Source organism: Protopterus annectens, chromosome 11.part0 (genome assembly GCF_019279795.1).
Source record: "Protopterus annectens isolate FY-2018-M chromosome 11.part0, PAN1.0, whole genome shotgun sequence".
Lineage (NCBI taxonomy): Eukaryota > Metazoa > Chordata > Ceratodontiformes > Protopteridae > Protopterus > Protopterus annectens.
The window spans coordinates 1221334752-1221354242 of record NC_056745.1 but is presented as its reverse complement, the minus strand read 5'-3'; the positions used below and the strand labels follow the sequence as shown (position 1 = coordinate 1221354242).

Here is a 19491-nt window from a genome sequence, read left to right as displayed (position 1 = left end):
CTTGGCCCCTGACTCTTTACCACCTGCTCTCAGAAAACCTGATAGATATTACAGGGTTCCTGACTCTCACAAGTTCCTTTTTAAAAATCCTACTGCGGATCCTGAGACCATTTCACAGGGACCCAAGGGCATCAAGGCTACTACTGCCAAAAATCCTACCCCCTCTGATAAGAGACTCCAGGGCGCTGGATAGATGGGGTAAGAAAGTATACACTTCTGCAACTTTGGCCATTAGGGCCTTAAACTTCCAGTTTCATATGTTAAAGTATCAACAGCATATCATTGGATTGCTTAAACAGACAGTGCTGTTGATTCCTGATTGTGCTGAAAATAAGGATTTACAGGATTTGATGCATTCTGCTGAACAGGTTGGAAAGCATACTTTGCAGTGTGGTTTTGATTCACTAGAGGCATCTTGTAGGGCTGCTCTCACTGGGTCTGTACTTAGAAGGCATGCTTGGCTTAAGGAGCAATCTTTGCCAGATCATGTTAAGGCTAAATTGCTGGATGCTCCCTTAAATCAGAACCGCATGTTTGGCAACAAAGCAGAAGAAGTTCTTAAAAAGATGGAGGTAAAAGCTAAATCTATGCAAACTGTTAAAGATTTCCTACAAGTACAGCCTCCAAGATTTAGTAGGCATTGGCCCTCTAAGAATTGGTCTTTTCCTGCCTCTTCTAGGCCTTCTCAGTCCAAACCCAGAACCAGCGGAACACCCAGGCTTCAGTCCCAGGGTATGCACAGGACTAAACAGTGGAGGGCTCCCACTTCCAAATCAGGGAATAGTAAGACTCCCCCTATGGTAAACTGTCTGAATGACTTAAGTTTAAAACTTCCAAGCACTTCTCAACTGACTGCTCCTTTAGGGGGAAATATTGCTCTGCAGGCAAAAAACAGGGAACTCATTACCCAGGACAAATGGGTGTTAAATATAGTTTCCCAAGGATACAGATTTCACTTCCGCACATTACCAACCCCAAACGGTTGGCCAGATCTACCCCCAAATCAGTGGGCAGAGGCTCAAAAGCAAGTACTCTCTCTCTCTTAAGCATAAAGGCTATTCAAACTGTACCAGAAGAGGAAAAGGGACAAGCTTTCTACTCAAGACTTTTCCTGGTACCCAGAAAAGACAACTATTGGTGTCCTATCCTGGACCTTTCCATATTAAACACCTTTTTGGCGATTCCAAAATTCAAGATGCTAACTCTTCACCAGCTACTTCCTATGCTTGGCAAATATACCTGGTTGGCAACATTGGATTTAAAAGAAGCCTACCTGCACATCCCAATCAGGGAATCTTGCAGAAGATACCTATGCTTCAAAGCAGGCTACATGCACTATCAATTCTCTGCACTGCCCTTTGGCTTATCTACTGTGCCCAGGGTATTCACAAAGTGCCTAGCTCCAGTCATTGCATTTTGCAGGCAAAGAAATATTCAGATATACCCATACCTGGATGATTGTCTAATTCAGGCAGAAAGACAGGACATACTTTTGAATCATCTGGCATTTGTACAAAAGGTGCTAACTTGTCTACGATACACCATAAATGAAAAGAAATAACATCTGGTACCCTGTCAACAAATTATATTCCTGGGAGCAAGCTTGAACACAACTTCCCAGGTGGCTTTCCTCACGCCAGAGAAACAAATTCATTTGACAACTTACTTCAAACTAATGGCCACAAAAACCATGCTATCTGCAAGGCAAATACTGCAAGCCTTGGGGTTCATGGCCTCCTGCATTCTACTAATTCCATATGCAAGACTGCATATGAGGAAACTACAGTGGTATCTAAAAAGCCTATGGTGTCAACATTCTCAGGATCTAGAAGCAATGATCCCTATCATATCTTGCCTACAGTTAGAGTTCCTTTGGTGGGCAGAGGCTTGCCACCTAAACAAGGGACTACCATTCACTCTACCCCCCTGCCGCCCAAACTCTAACAACAGACGCATCAGACTGTGCATGGGGGGGCTCACCTGGCAGGGAAGTGCATTCAGGGCAAATGGAACCCAAGTCAAATGCACCTGCATATCAATCAAAAAGAAATGTTAGCTGTGCAGAATGCTCTGACAGCCTTCAAGGACTACATTCTTCCAGGGCAATTAATGGTAAGGACGGACAACACCACTGTTATGTGGTACATAAACAAGCAGGGGGGTACCCATTCTTACCCCCCTCTGCAGACTAGCCATGGCTCCGTGGAACACAGCCTTGAGCTACCAAGTACATCTATAGGCTCAATTCCTGCCAGGAAAACTAAATACACTGGCAGACGAACTAAGCAGAAATCTCATGGATCCACACGAGTGGAAACTGGAACTAAAGATTGTCAACATGTTGATAAGTAAATGGGGAAGCCCAGATATAGACCTGTTTCCCTCCCCCCAGAACTACCAATTGGACAAATTCTGCACAAGGACTCCTCATAAACAAGCTTTGAAAGTGGATGCTCTGTCCTTCAGCTGGAAAAATCTATCAGTTTATGCCTTTGCTCCTCTGCCACTCCTCTCCAAAGTACTACTAAAGTTCAAACCAGGGATGATACTGATTGCACCAGACTGGCCACGCCAACACTGGTACCCCCTCTTGCGCAGTTTGTCACTGCTGGCTCCATGACACCTGCCTCAGACCCCTACCCTGCTGCCACAGCAGGAGAGCTAGATTCTGCACCCTCAGCTTCAAACCCTGACCCTAGCAGCCTGGCTAATTTCCTAATCTCTCCATTACCATCCCTCAGTAAACAAGTGTTGGATGTCATTTTAGAGGCAAGGAGGCCTAGTACTACAAAATCTTAATGCTGAAAAATGGAAAAGATTCTGTGCCTGGAACCAAACTCAAGGGATGGGCACAGCAGCGCCCAATTTACCTCAGATTCTTCAGTACTTAACTGAGATGCTTCACAAGGGCCTTTCTTTTTCCTCCATCAAAATTCATGCCTCAACCATTTCAGCTCATTACCACACAAAACCATCCCTCTTCTCACATCCACTGCTCAAGCAGTTCTTCAGTGGGACTAAAAACTTAAGACCACCCAGGAGAGCCCCAGCTGCAGCCTGGGACGTTAACTTTGTATTGGAAAAACTCACTCTTCCTCCTTTTGAGCCAGCTGCAAGTGTAGAGTTTAAATTTCTTTCTTGGAAAACAGCCCTCCTTTTAGCAATTACTTCAGCAAGAAGGGTATCTAAACTACAGGCCCTTATGGCAGTGGAGCCTTTCATCATCTTTCATGCGGACAGGGTGTCCCTCAGGACCAGTCCCAAGGTGGTATCCAGTGTGGTCAGTTCATTTGCCAACCTTCTTTTCTAATCCACAGAACAAAGGGGAAAGGATCCTGCACTCCTTAGATGTGCACAGACAACTTAGATTTTACTTGGACAGGACTAAAACTCAAAGGAAATCTAAACAACTGCTGATGGCATTTGCTGCAGTGGCAGAGGGGAAGGCTATTTCAAAGCAAACCATTTCTACATGGATAGGCCATTGCATTCATTTCTGCTATAAGCACCATTGAAAACCTATCCCACAGGGGATTAGACCCCATTCAACCAGGGCTGCATCTACCTCTACAGCCTTTCTCAGAGGTGTACCTACCAGGGACATCTTAGAAGCTGCTACCTGGAGTTCTGTACATACTTTCACCAAGCATTACCATTTACCAATTTTCTCTAAATCCAGAGCTGGCTTTGCCACTGCTGTCTTACAGGGCCTTATAGCTAGTTCTAATGCTATCCAAATGCCTCCTATCCTTAGCTTTGGGAATCTACCCAAATGTGATGACTGCAACAGTGAACCACGAAGAACATAGTACAGTTGTGTACACTTACCATAAATGTAGATGCTCGAGTGTATTCACTGTTGCAGTCCTGGTTACCCTCCCTCCAGCTCCCTGACTTCTTTTGGCTATACCTTTACTCTCCTTTACTATGCTTAAAAGCTTTTTGGTGTATTTGCTTTTTTATTGGAGGTGTAACCTTGTGTGTGTGTGTGTATGTATATATATATATATATATATATATATATATATATATATATATCTTTATGTATATATATATGTATATCTATATCTATATATATATATATATATATATATATATATATATATATATATTTATAAAATTGCTTCCCATTGGGGGGGGCACCTTACATCTGGGGGAAGAAAAACTGATGTAATGGCATCGGCTGCATGCTTTATACCCCTGACTACCTGACGTCATGGAAGATGAGACAGCAACTGACGCAGGACCCAAGACTTTGATAATCAGGCCGACTGAGGGCTACTGCAAGCAGATAACCCAAATGTGATGACTGCAACAGTGAATACACTCAAACATCTACATTTATGGTAAGTGTACACAACTGTACTTTCTAAGACCTCCGTACAAAGACCCATCTCCACCTTGGGATCTTAATTTTGTGTCGTCACACATCATCTATCCTCCATTTGACCTTTCTGCTACCTGTGACTTAAAGCACCTTTCTTAGAAGGTGTTCTTCCTAGTAGCTATTACCTCAGTGAGGAGGGTTTCTGAATGATAAGCTTTATCTGTCAAACCACCATATTTGATTTTTCATAAAGACAGAGTTTCTTTACAGACCGACCCCTCCTTTCTGCCGAAGGTTGTATCTAAAAGTAATCTCAATCAATCTATTGAGTTACCAGTGTTCTTCCCAAATTTTCAGAGTAAAGGGGATTATTCATTTCACCTATTGGACGTTCTTAGACAGTAACGTTTTTACCTACATAAAACTGCAGAATTCAGAAAATCAGATCAGCTTTTTGTTTCCTATTCCAACATTAAAAAAGGCCTACCAGTATCTAAGGTTACCTTGTCCAAATGACTTTCTGAATGCATTTCCTTTATTTACAATTCTAAAAACAAAACTTGCCCTACACCTGTCAAAGCTCATTCCACCAGGGCGTTGGCTACTTCTGCTTTCCAAGCTAGGCTGTCTTTGGACAATATCTGCTCTGCAGCCACATGGGCAAGCCCTCATACCTTTATTACTCAATATAAAGTAGATTTGTCCTCCAGGAGTAGAGCATCCGTTGGTTCTGTGGTCCTGAGGAATGTTCTCCCATGAGCCACCCAAGAATCAGGTAGCTTGGGATGCGTTCCCACAAGTGAGAATAAAGGCGAGATTGACAACATCACATAAAGAAGTTATGTACTTACCATAACATTCCATGTGTGTTGTCCATCTCCACCTTTATTCTCACAACCCACACACTTACCCCCTGCCTATGCTTCAAGTAGACTGACTAGTAGTAATTGGATATCATTGGACTCTATAGCCTCAGAAGTCACTTATTCTTTTTACACATTAATATTTTTACCTGTAATCTTACCTCCACTAATATTTATTTCTCATAGGCAAACGAGATCTGAGGGTTTTAGGGAACTGCATTATGGGTAAGGTAGAATGCCCACAAGCTTTGCTGAAGGTGATGAGCTTTTGAAAAAGGCGAGACTGATCCGATGGATAGGATCTGACCCACAAGTGAGAATAAAGGCAGTGATGGCCAACAAACATGGAACGTTATGGTAAGTACATAACTTCTTTTTTGATAACATCTGATTAAAAAAAATCCAACCCACTTATGGACAACAGTAACTACAGTTGTTATTGTCTCTTTCGGCTTTTCACGGTTAGGGGTCGCCACAGTGGAACTCCGGTCCGCTAATTATTGGCATTTGATTTTTACGTTCCGAGTTGCCAGCCCTGACGCACAACCTTCAACGAAGGTACGCCCATTCACGCATGTCTCCACACAGAAGACGCTCTAGCTGAGAATCAAACCGGACAGCGTCTTATTGTGAGGCGACAACACTACCGCAGCACCACCACCGCAGTACAACAGTAACTAATATGTTATTAAGACTGCTGTCTGTAAAAAAAATGTGAATTCGTTTTACATTCTTCACTGTACAACAGTAACTACAGTGAAGAATGTAAAATGAATTCACATTTTTTTTACAGACAGCAGTCTTAATAACATATTGCTGTTTTAACATGTAAACCTTTTTCAGTAGACCACACTAAAACTGCTTAAAATAATAAAATCAAACCCTTTGCACCTGACAACATACCATGTGATTAGCTGTGTATAGCAGCAGAAGTGGCTGCTTACCCCTTTGCAATAGTCATTAACAGGACAAAAATGAGTCATAGAAAAACGATCATACATTGTTTTCTTTTATAAAGGTGCCACATCATTCAGACTATAAACCCAGTATCATCTTGTCACTCATATTTAAAATATTTGAAAATGTGTACGCAAACAGCTTCTGAACCACTTGCAAAAACTGTTTACCAACCCTAAGTCAATGCATTGTTTGTGTCACAGCACAGAAGCTGTAGTGTTGATTTTCCTAAAGGTTATAAATCAACAGTGAGGTCAAGTTCAGCTAATAACCCCTTCCCCCTTTTACATTTATCAAAAGTGTTTGATCTGTATATCATCGGCTACTCATAACAAGACTTGTCAGTTTAGATTTAAAGTAAAAATATTAGGTTATATACACTTTTTTGTCACTATTGAAGAGACACCCTGACCCCATGTGGAAAATGTGGAGAAAATAGGGTTTGTGGATGGATGGATAAAACACTTTTGTATTAGTGGTAGGGTACAAAATGTTTGTTGGCAAAACCCATATTCCAGTTATCTTGGCAATCCCCATCAGTGTCCTCAAGGATCAGGTTGAGGTCCTATACTGTTCAACTTTTTTATCAGTGATCTATAAAAATTGTAACAAAATCAAAGACAGCTGCCATTGACATCTTACCATCCAACATTTGTTGCACATCATAAAAAGAAGATAACAGAATCTCAACTTATACTAAATCAAAGTACAACCAAATTACTTTTAATTAATTTTTCTATCCCTGAATCTGCTCAAAAGGATTATTACAAGTATAAAATTATGTCATAATAAAAAATTCCAGTGAAACAAGTATATCATAAAAAATGCTAGAAGTTATCCTAAATCAAAACATAAAATTTTGTGGTCACACTGACCATATCATATCTAAAGCAAATAAGAAACTTGGCATGCTGTACAAATCAAAACCATAGTTACTCAAGTACAAACTCCCAGGTCCAGGGCTTCCTGGAATTTATCAACTCAGATGCCCTGGATCAGCTGGTAAACTCCCCTACCAGTGGTGAAAACATATTGGACCTGGTCATCACCAACATGGGCGACAGGTGTTCCGCACCAGAGGTCAACCCGTCACTGGTTAGATCAGACCATAAACTAATCACTCTGGATGTCCATACCACACCACCACCCCCAACCAAGGAAACCACAGTGAAAAACTTTTCTATAGCAAACTTCACCTTACTTAAAACAGAGGTGGTAAGTTTCACAGCCCCCACACTAAAGGATAACAGTGTCCAAGATGCAGGAACCTTTACAGATACACTTTATGAGCACCTACAAGGATGCATGGATCGTGACATCCCTAGGAAAACCAAGACTCACTCCCCTAAGTGAAGGAAACCAGTCTGGTTGACCCCTGCCATAAGCAGGCTGTACAATAGAAAGAGGAAACTAGTTCAGAAAAAAAGCAAATCCCAAGAAGGAAAGACATCCCTGATCAGTATCAGTAAGAAACTAAGGTCCCTCATAAAATCATCAAAGGCTAACTTCGAAAGAAAAATAGCCAAGGATTCAAAAGATAACCACATAGCCTTCTTTAGCTATGTCAAGAATCTAACTGGAAACTCACAGATATGCTCTGAGCTAGTGCAAAATAGAATAAAATATAGTGAACCTACTGATATTGCCAATTTCCTGGCAGATAGATTCAGTGCAAACTTTACCCCCCTCTCACCCCCAAAAGGGCCCACAACAATACCGGAAAAGTGTAGTGTCCCAGAAATCACAGACGCGCAGGTGAAAACAGCCTTTTCAAAAGCCAAAAGCACAGTGTCATTGGGGCCAGATGTTGTCCCAGGCTGCGTCTTGCACGAACTACAGAACAAACTAACCCACCACCTAAACACACTGTTCAACCTCAGCCTCTTCACAGGCTACCTGCCCATAGAATGGTGCACAGCAATGGTTATTCCGCTCCACATCGTCATGGAACTCATTAACAAAGACATTGGGAACCTCCAAACACTTGACCCGACCCGACCCAGTTCAGCTTTGTTAAGGGCAGATCATGCCTACTAAACCTGGTTGACTTCTTCAAGACCGTCACCAAGACCATAGATGAGGGGAAGGTGGTTCACACAGCCTACCTTGACCTTGCCAAGGCTTTTGACACCATTCCCCCCTCGGGAATTATAGAAAAACTCACCAGCCTGAACATAAACCCCTATGTCTTGAGATGGGTTGCCAACTGGCTTACAGACAGAACTCACACGGTAAGAATAGCGGGCTCCAGGTCCGACTCTAAACCAGTCACAAGTGGTGTCCCACAAAGCTCGGTCCTGGGACACCTACTGTTCGGCATATACTTCTCAGAAGTACAGGCAAACACAGGAGGACTATGGCTAACCAAGTTTGCAGATGACTGCAAACTGGGAGCCATAATTGACTCTCCGGCTGACACGGACATTTTCCAAAAGGGCCTTACTGAGACGGACACCTGGTGTCAAAGTCATGGTCTCAAGCTAAATGCCAAAAAATGCATATTCATCCAGTTTGGGAAAAACAAAACACCCATGAATTGCCACATAGGTGGCAGCCCCCTTAATACAGAAGAGGTAGTAAGAGATCTGAGGACCCAGGTAGATAGTAATCTCTCCTTTGACAATCATATTGCCAAAGTAGTTAGGAAATCCTTCTATGTAGCCCATCTAATTACTAAAGGGTTCGCATCTAGTACCCCTCTATTAGTCACTCATCAGACCCATCATAGAGTACATTGCCCCATTTGGGATGTACCTCACAAGACACTTCCAACAGCTGGAAAGACCACAAAAGTACCTCACCAAGAGGATTACTAGCCTTAAACTTATGTTCTATGCAGCCCGACTGGAAAAACTCCGGCTGTACTCAGGGGCATATCGCTTACTCAGAGGTGATCTCTGCCTGACTTACAAAGCCATGTCCAACTCAGAATTGATGGACATGCTCCACCTAAAGAAATCCAGGTCACTGCGAGCCACTCGCTCTAGCGAGCTAAACCTCGCCACAACAATAAATAGAACATGCTGGAGGGATAGATTCCTGTCACAGAGACTCCCCATGCTTTGGAACAAAATTCCTAACTACATTAGGCAGAGCCCCTCACTAACACACTTCAAGAGAAACCTTGACGAGTGGATGGATAACAGAAACTTCATTGGCTCTTCTTGACAGAGGCTCAGTTAATTAATCAATGGGGTGGTGAAAGATGACACACTTTGGCTAGGCTTATAAATGCCCTCAGGCAGATAGCCTAGTACCTGCCTATGAACCTAAGACTGAACAGTGGTAGCAGCGAGTGTAGCTGATCTGCTTCCAGGCCTTATATGTGCTTTTTCTATGTTTACTGACATACAGAAACACCATTCACATAAACTACAATAAGCTTATAACAGAAAAGCTAAATTTACAACAAACCACACAGGTTTATCATTGTCTTGCATTAAATAAGCTAAACTGGCTTCCATTGCAAAATCCTGTTTTAAGTTCCCTCACCTTAGAATAATTCACAATATCTGTACAACGCAAACAAATGCTTGAGTTATTTATTGGTGTATGGGCTGTGTTTGCATATGCATTTTGATGTAATTTTAGTCAGTGGTTGATGTGCATTTTGCACATACTTAGAAAAGTTGTTTGTGGTCATGTTATTCTATGGCAGTAGTTCTGCTTTTTCTGATATTTCTGTGGCTAATATAAATATTACTGTGGTTAATTAAAATTAATATGCGTTTTGTACTCTAGATAGTATTTGTATGTTACGTTTCTGAAATCAACTGACGTGATCTTGTGATCAACCTGTCTTTTTATTGTTTGTTACAGGTTCACTTCTTAATTTCGAAATTACAAAATCCCGAAGTTCAATATATCGAACTTACAATCCCAAGATCTTGTAATCTTGAAAGTAAGAAAAAAGAAAAGAAAAACACATCAAAAACATGTTTTTGCAGGGGGGCAAGCCCCCCATGCACCCCCCCATACCACCTGCAACTTAAATACAGAACTCCGAGATCGCTGTACAGTGCTGAGACCGGGAATGCAGATTGCTATACAGTATGGAACGAGAACATTACCATTCTCTGCACTCTAGAGCGATCTCAGAGTTAGTATATTTAAGTTGCAGGGGGTATGGGAGGTGCAGGGGGGCTTGCCCCCATGCAGAAACATGTTTTTGAAGTGATTTTCTTTTTTTTTTTTTTTTTTTTCTTAATTTCGAGATTACAAGATCTGAGGATTGTACGTTCGATATATTGGACTTTGGGATTTTGTAATTTCAAAATTAAGAAGTGGATCCGTTTGTTACTGTCTGCACTTGTTGTCCTGTTAATATAATAAATGGATTAATTTTTATCCACACAAGTAGACCTAAAGTTTTTGTTGAGAAGATTTAATATTAGTTTTTTCGTACACCCACTTTGGAGCACCATGGCATGGTTTGTGTGGAACATTACTTGTACAAAACAGACCAAATAAAACTGCAGTATCCTACAAAATGTTTCAAGAAGAACAACAGTAGAGGCAACAAAATAAATGCACTATTTGAAAGAGAGGGCAAGACAAAAAGTATGTGTTGCACCAGCTTCTTCCACAAATTCAAAGAAGCTCATTGGGTAGGTTAAGTCAGTAGTCCCTTTCTCAGGTACGAATGCAAGAAACCAGTACTTCATCCAGAAAGCTGTCAATAAAACTAAACTACATTACTATATGGAGATCGAGATATGTCAGAGGGATTAAGCTACCTTCAAAATATTCTTTTCCCAGGTAGAAGCTATATGGTAACCTTAACTCTGAAACTCAAAACATTATTGCTGTTTTGTAATACTGCAATTAAATCTCTCTCTCTCTCTAGTAATAGTAACTCCTAATGTAATACTTAAAGGTTGTGGCATCAAAAGCTTTCATATGTTATTGAGTTTCAGCATGACCTTCCTAGCTAGAGTAGACATGGTAATACATGGTCTAGTATATATCATTTTTTTTCTTGAGAGGAGAGATGCAATGTATATTAACTAGAACCATATTCCTTTAAGACAGTTAATACTCAGGGAAGACACATGTTATGAAGTGGTTCCTATTAGTTGTATTACCAAAGTAAAATTCCTGTCCCTATCAGTTGTGTCTAAGCCTCTTTATTATTTTTATAATCTAAAGTATATTGCAGAAATCACTTTACCTTGGCTGCTGGTCTTCATAGTAAACTGACATTATGTTTATGTATTCTTTTCAGTTTGAGGGGTCACAGCAATTCTAAATCATAAGTGCTTTCCTCTGGTTTAGTCTTACATTTCAAAAGAAAGTCTTATTCATTGTTGATATCTCTAAGTATGATAGTTAAGGTAATGATGGACGTCAGTGCACACATCAGAAGTTATGTCTTTAACAATATTCTGACCATTAAAACAACATTTGAGGTTGATTTGCATAGTTCTAGCTGGCTGCAATGATGTACATTTTTCTAGTACAGTATGGATTGATTCTTTTCATTAATAGCACATTTTGCAATCTTTTGTGGTTATGGTGGTACCAGTTTAAAATTCTCAGACTCGTAAGTATGACTGTCAGAATACCAAGAATGAGAATTTGGCTAGTGTATATCAGTCTGAGTCTGGGATAGCTGTGTCTTTTGACTATTCCCTTTTCTACATTGTGGATTTAGTATATATAAGTAGCTGGGAGGTGGAGGTTATAGGCTGGGGCTGCCTCCTGCAGAAAATTACTTTAAAGGAGGCAGGTGGTTCTCAACATTTGCTGTTCTGCACTGGTTTTGCTGTTTTTGTTCTTTTGTAATTCTTGGACTTGCAGCATGGGTCTCAGAATTATGCTAGGGGATTGTGTACGACATTCATGGAACTCCTATTTCTATTTTCTAAACATGTGTACCTCTCACTTTTCTTGTTTGCTTTAAATTTAGTTTCTGTTTGTCAGTTAATAAAAGAAGATTTGTGAGAGTGGTTTGGGTGTGGGGGAGGAACTTGTGAGGCAAGCAGTTGCATGAATGTTGTCTCATCTGTCTCTAAATTTTTTTCTGCTTTGTTTCATGTAGCTCCATTTCATTCGACACTACCTGTCTGAATATTCTGGAAATAAGCGTGATACGACACATGAGGAGCAGTGCAGAATCGAGGAGGAAATGTTGATAGAAAGCAACAGGTAAAAAAAAAAAAAAAGCATCCAACCCATGCATGTTGTTAAAGTAACTGTCTTCTTAGAGTCCATTCCCAATAAGACAGGTGGATGTTTATGAGGAAAGAATGAGTGAAGCCCTGCTTTGATTTATAAGAGGGGAGCTATTTGCATAACGTTTCCTGCAATTCAGGGTTAGGAGTTTATGCTGTTGAGAAAATATCTGTAGTAGATTGCAAATTTTACTGCTTTGAATCTAGACAAGGTGTGCAAGTTCTCTCTTTTTTTTTAAACACATTTATTGAATTATCACTTGTGGCACAGGCATACTTGCATTTAAATAAAACAAAACAAACACATTAACATGTTCACAGTTACAAACATATATTACTTATGTTCTTCTGTACAGTATAATCAATAAAACATTATATAAGTTTGTCAATTCCTGCCTTCCATTAAATCTCATTCCTCGTCCAAAACATTTTCTGCATGTATTGTCTATTAGCATTGTCGCCTCACAATTAGACGTTGCCCTTTCGATTCTTAGAGCGTCTTCTGTTTGACGACATGCGTGAACGGGCATTCCTTCGTTGAAGGTTGTGCGTTAGGCCCGGCAAGCCAGCACGTAAAACTCTACTGCCAGTCATTAGCCGACCGGAGTTCCGCTGTGGCGACCCCTAACCAGGAAAAGCCGAAAGACACAAACAAACAATTGGTCCTACAATTTCCATCATTTTTCTGTTTAATTTGCTACTATCCTTTTCTAAAGATCCCACTTTCACTACTTAAAATACAGTTGGTTTAGACTTTGATTTCTATTTCTAGTGATTACTTTTTTGGATACCACTAGAATTAAAACTTAACAAGGCCTTGCTATGTCTATGATTCAAATCCTGTATCACAGCTCAAAAAATAATTTCCTTAATCACACCCATTTGCTCACTCAGAATTTCTGAGAGAGTACTCTGTGGGGAATTCTTAGTCTGCCAAATCATTACACTCCCAAAACATATGTTTCCAGTAACCTCCTTTTTCCTCATCACACCTCCACATTTGCCATCTACCTGAGGAAAAAAAATGGAGTCAGGTAGAACTTACCTATGCAAACACTTCCAAGCAAAAATCCTATATCTTCTAGACTTTGTTGCATGTTTGGGAGCCATACACATATCCACCAATTGTATCTTTGTGAATTGCTTATCCATTCTCTCTTCCCTATCTTTTCTAACCTCCTCTGATTAATTTCTGCAGTTATTGTGTAATATTTTATGTGCCCTACTAATTGTTCTGTTTTAACAACAGCTTCTGTTCTAGATTCATCTAAAAACTCTACCAGTGCAAGTCTTTCACTTAGAATTCCCTTATCATTTTCTCTTTGCCTGTACTGTGATATTAATCCTTGATAGGAAAGGCAGTCTGTAGCATGCAGTCCAAATGTCTTCTTGGCCTCTTCCCATTCTGTTACGTTTCCCTCTCATAGGTTCATAGGTAGGTACTAGGCTATTGGCCCTAGGGCCTCTACAAGCCTAGCCAAAAAGGTACCCTGGCTTTCGCCACCCAAGAAAATTATTTTCCTGTGACCCTGTCAAGCAGAACCACAGAAGTGATCCCTGGGGTGAATTTCCTATTACCCATCCAATCATCAAGATTTTTCTTGAAGAGTGCTAATGAGGAGCTCTGTTTGACATAGATAGGTAGTCTGTTCCAGAGTATGGGAAGTCTCTGGGATAGGAATCTATCCCTCCAGCATGTTCTGTTTATTGTGGTGACAAGGTTTAGGTCCCTAGAGCATGTAGCTTGGAGGGATTGGGATTTCTTTATGTGGAGCATGTCCAACAGCTCTTGGTTTGACATAGCTTTGTTTGTTAGGCAGAGATCACCTCTGAGTAGGCGATATGCAACGGAGTAAAGCTGGAGTTTTTTGAGACGGTCTGTGTAAGGCATCTGTTTGAAGCCAGTAATCCTCTTTGTGAGGTATTTTTGGGGCCTTTCCAGTTACTGTAGATGTCTTGTGAGGTACATACCAAAAGGGGCGTTGTACTCTATAATGGGTTTAATGAGTGATGAGTAGAGGGGAACAATGACCTCTTTTTTTCTGGATGAGAAACCTTTTGTGATGAGGTGTGCCATGTAGAAGGATTTCCTGACCACTGTGGTGATGTGACTATCAAAGGAGAGACTACTGTCCACCTGTGTCCCAAGGTCTCTTATCACACTTTCATTGTTAAGTATACTACTGCCTATGTGGTAGTTCATGGGTACAGAGTTTTTTACCAAAGGGGATGACAATGCACTTTTTGGCACTGAGCTTGAGACAATGGCTTTGACTCCAAGCATCTGTTTCAGTGAGGCCCTTTTGTAGGATGTCCACATCGTTAGGAATTTTGATTATGGTTCCTAGTTTGCAGTCATCTGCGAATTTAGTTAGCCAAAGACCTTCTGTGTTAGCCTGCACTTCAGAGAAGTAGATACCAATCAGGAGAGGACCCAGGACTGAACCCTGTGGTACTCCACTTGTCACGAGTCTGAAGTCTGATTTGGAGTCTGCTACTTTCACAGTGTGGGTTCTTGTCAGTAAGCCAGTTGGCAACCCATCTTGTGACATAGGGATTTATACCTAGTTTAGTGAGTTTATCCATAATTCCAGAATGGGGGATGGTGTCAAACGCCTTGGCGAGATCTAGATAGACAGTGTGAACCACCTCATCTATGGCTTTGGTGACTTCTTCAAAGAAGTCTATCAGGTTTAGGAGACATGATCTGCCTTTTACAAACCCAGACTGTGTGGGGTCCAGAGTTTGGAGATCTCCAATGTCTTTGTTTATGAGTTCCATGATGATACGTTCCATGGCCTTGCAGACCAGGCTCGTCAGGCTAGTGGGGTGGTAGTTCCCCGGATCTGTTGTGGCCCCCCCTTTGTGGAGTGGGATAACTGCCGCGGTGCAACATTCAATGGGCACAAAGCCTGAGGTGAGGCTATGATTGAACGTGGTACTTAGGTGGGGTGCCAGTTCATAGTTCATGTAGAAGGCAGCCTGGGATGTTGTCAGGTCCCATGGATGCTGTGTTCTTGGCTTTGGAGAGTGAGGTTTTTACCTGTGCAGCCATGATTCCAGGAACTTTGCATTCTTCCGGTATAAAGATGAGCCCTTTACGGGGTGAGAGGGGGTTAAAGTTAGCACTGAACCTATCTGCCAGGATGTTGGCAATATCAGTTGGTTCTGTATATTTAGTGTCATTGTGCTGTAACTCAGAGCAGATCTGAGTATTGCCGTTGAGATTCTTGACATAGCTATAGAATGATTTGTGGTTGTCTTTAGAATCAGTGGCAATTTTGTTTTCATAACTAGCTTTGGAGGATTTTATGAGGGATCTCAGCTTCTTACTGAGGCTGACCAGGGAGTTCCTCCAATCATGGGATTTTACTCTTTTTTGCAACAGTTTCTTTCTTCTGTTGTAGAGTTTGTTTATGGCAGAAGACCACTAGATTGGCTTCCTTTTTTTGGAGGATAGCATCTTGATTCTGTTAGGGATAGCATGATCCATGCACTTGTGTAAGTGCTTATAAAGTGCATTTGTGTAGGATTCAGCAGTCGTACCTCTATTGTCCATCTGCATGGGTGTCGTGAAGTTTGCCACTTCTGTCTTAAGAAGCGTGAAGTTGGCTTTGGAGAAATTTTTTACAGTTGTTTTTCTAATGGGGGTGGGAGCGGGATGTGAATGTCTGGGGTGATTAGCTTGAGGTCAGATCTGACCAACGAGGAGCTGACCTCTGGCGTGGAACACCGGTCACCCATGTTGGTGATGACCAGGTCTAGGATATTGCTTCCCCTGATGGGGGTGTGGATAAGTTGATCCAAGGTGTTGGAAGTGATGATTTCCAGAAAACGTTGAGCAAAAGAGTTGGTACATGAGTAGTTTTCACAGTTAATGGTAGGGTAGTTGAAATCACCCATTATTAGAGTGTTGAGTTGTACCTTAATATTTTCCAGTGTATCAAGAAAAGAGGAGTGGGAATCCTGGGGCATGGTGGGGGGGTCTGTATCAAGCCACAATCTGGATTGCGGTTTTGCCCAGAGTTAGTTGAACTTGGATTATCTCGGATGCATTATGCTGAGCAACTAGCTTGGAGGTGTGGATATCCTTAATGAATATGGACACGCCTCCACCTTTAGTGTTTCGGTCTGGGTTTGGTGGTCGAAAGGTGTGGTATGAATTATAGCCTGGTAATACAGGGGTGCTCTCTTGAGCTTTGAACCAGGTCTCTGTCACTGCACAGATGTCAATGTTCTCCATTTTAAGGAGTGCCTCGAGTGAGTGCATTTAGAGGTTTAGACTTCTAGCATTGAGTAACATTACCTTCAGATTTTGCTTGCTTGTACCTGTTACAGTGGTGAATTTGTCATTTGAACCTTGCCTAAAAAAGGCATTATAGGGGTGGCAAGAGCCTTTGCCAGTATCCGGAATCCCAAGGGCAACAGGTGCAGGCCATCTCTGGCAAAGCAGCGTGGTCTGTCGATTGTCATCCCAGGCAGACAGTTACTGGATTCCCTTAGAATGACACCAGAAGTTTAGCCAATTGTTAAAGTCAATCATTTTGTCCTTGTACTGTGGCATCATTCTGGGTGATGGCAGGATGCTACTCAGGGCTAGGGTCATACCTGCCTGAGCTACAAGATCGGAAAGCTCCTCCATGTCTCTTTTCATGTAGTCCAGGGAGGTACATCTCAGGTCATTCACACCAACATGGACAATGACAGAGTCGTATTTGTACTTGTTGTGGAGTGACCTGAGTGCGTGCGTTATGTGGTGGATCCTGGCACATGACAGGCAGCTGACAGTAATTTTTTCCTTGTTTAGCCTGGTGAGCGGAACATTAGTGTGCCTGACTGTAGAGTCACCTATGACTAGAGTGTTGGGTACGTTATTCCTTAAGAGCTGTAGTTGAGTGGCACACTGAGTATGTGGGCTATGTGTCATTTGGGTTGTGTTGGGGGGGTGGAGGTTGCTTGCATTTCTGCTTTGGAGGTCTCTGTTATTTGGGTAGATTTGTACTGAGAGACTCCGCGAATGTAGGTGTGTGTTTTGTGCTTCTGTGTGTGTGTTTTGGTTGTGTAGGTTTTGAGGGACTATGTGATGAGTATGGTGTGGTGCAAGTGTTTACCTTCTCTTCTTGACTGTCTAGGCCAGTCTTTGGTGAAGAGAGCTTTGCTTCCAGTTTGGCTATATAAGTGCATTTCTCATGGGTCGTAGTGTTGGGTTGTAGGAGGAGAGGGTTGTCTGTGTACATGAGGCAATTGCTGCATTGTCCCAAGATGCCCAGTTTTATCAGGTAGACAGGAGAAAACACCGGGAGCTGACTTTTAGGCATGCCTGAATAGGTGCTTATTTATCAAGTACTAAAAACTGTTTTCCTCTAGAGGAAGTTTGAGTGCTGTAGTAATTTGTAACTTATTTAGTGCTTACAATGAGTTCTGAACAAGTGCTGAGCTCAAAGAAAAATATTTTGAGTGCTAAAACTAAAAAGCTGGCTAGTTGCAAGGGAAATTTTGAAGAACAGACTTTATGGCGCCAGGAATAGTTTAACCCCAGTTAAGTGGGGGGGGGGGGCTTAGGAGCTCACAAACAGTCCTGGATACAGCAAATCTGTATCTGGATAAGACCTGCCACAGGAAAGGGGGGGGGGGGCAAGCTTAGAATTTTTTTTTCCCAGTAAAAGTGGAAATGGAGAAAGTTGGAACATACTTTAATTCAACGTTAAGAATCTGAGTGGGTTGGCCTTCACAAATGTTTCTCTATTAGATTGAGTGAACTAATGACACTAGACTGGAAGGAGTGTCACAGATCAAATATACAGTATGGGCGAGTAACTGCAAAGCCACCAAGTATGGGTGGGGAAAATTATAGTTCCTAGCTGTAGCCACTAAATGAAAGTTTTAAACAGATCATGGAGCAGACTCTAGAGAATGCTTTTAACTGTAAACAGACAATTATAGTAATGCACACTATTACACTTCCTAGCTGTAGAACACAGAAACCTCAAAAAAGCACAAAAAAGCTCGGATAGCGCACTCACAAACGGAAAATGCAACTCTCAGTATGAAAAAGCAGTTTACAGTTAAGTAATTCAGTAAACATGCAATTAGAGTAAGGAAACAGTATCTAGCAATGAAAAATGCAGTTAAAACAGTATAAAACAGTACATAAATGCAGTGAAACAATAAAAAAAGCTTTATAACAGTGAAAATGTAGTAGATCAACTGTATAGCACAATTATAAGCGCCTCAGAAGTGCAGTTCAGTGAAATAAGTGCAAGAAATAACTTATCCTGCCCTTGGAATCTTAAGGAATTTCCACTTATGCAATGCAATCCAGAGCCTGAGCAATACAAGCTCTATTAAGTATTTTTCCCCAATACCTTGGTTCCTTTGCCAGTTTCCTCCAGTAAATTCCAGCCTCCTCTTGCCTGTTCTCTATACCCTTAATTGCAGTCATCCTTATTGACATAATCTCCTTTCTGCATTCCTGTATTCTGTATGACTGTTGGTATTCTCCTTAAAGATTTGCATCTAAAATCCCACTATCTCCTTATTTCTTGAATTTTCCCCTTCATCATCCCTTTCCACTTTGAATTGTAGATTTCTGCTTGTGTTATATGTAAGAGTCATAACAGTGTGTAGCTGTAAAATATTCTGTCAAGTGAAGTAATCCTAAACTACCTTGTTTTGTTGGAAGGATCAGTCTATCCCACTTGACTCTTGCCCTCTTTCTCCCCCAGATAAAATCCTTCAACTCTTTATTAATTGCTATCCACAACTTCTACTTGATAAAAATATGCTTGACGTGTGTATAACACTAAAGGGACTAAAACATTTTTGCTGACTTTATCTTGCTATCCATATGCATAGAGAAGAACATCCAGTCTCTCAGTTTTTGTATTATCTTTTGTTTAGTCTCTTCCCACATATCCTTAGCTGCTGTAATGGAATCTATTTTTAGCCATACTCCTAAATACTTCATTTTATCATGTCCCCTTAAATATGGGTATTGCTGAACCAATTCATGTCTGGGTACATAGTTTAAAGCTATAACCTTTGATGTTCTTCGTGTTTCACTGTTGCATTTATTACATTTGGGTAATCTGCTGGCAGGTTGCCCTCAGTCGGCCTGATTAACAAAGTCTTGGGTCCTGCGTCGGTTGCTGTCCCTTCTTCCATGACGTCA

General features: G+C 41.3%; 1 protein-coding gene across 1 annotated transcript in view; it reads left to right on the top strand.

Annotated features, from left to right (window-relative positions):
• The window catches only part of LOC122815803 (choline/ethanolamine kinase-like), a 562793-nt gene that overhangs the window by 463703 nt on the left and 79599 nt on the right, over nt 1–19491 (top strand). Inside the window, exon 9 of the mRNA XM_044088601.1 lies at nt 12188–12294. Within this exon, the coding sequence (XP_043944536.1) occupies nt 12188–12294 (107 nt within the window). The remainder of the gene's footprint in view (nt 1–12187; nt 12295–19491) is intronic.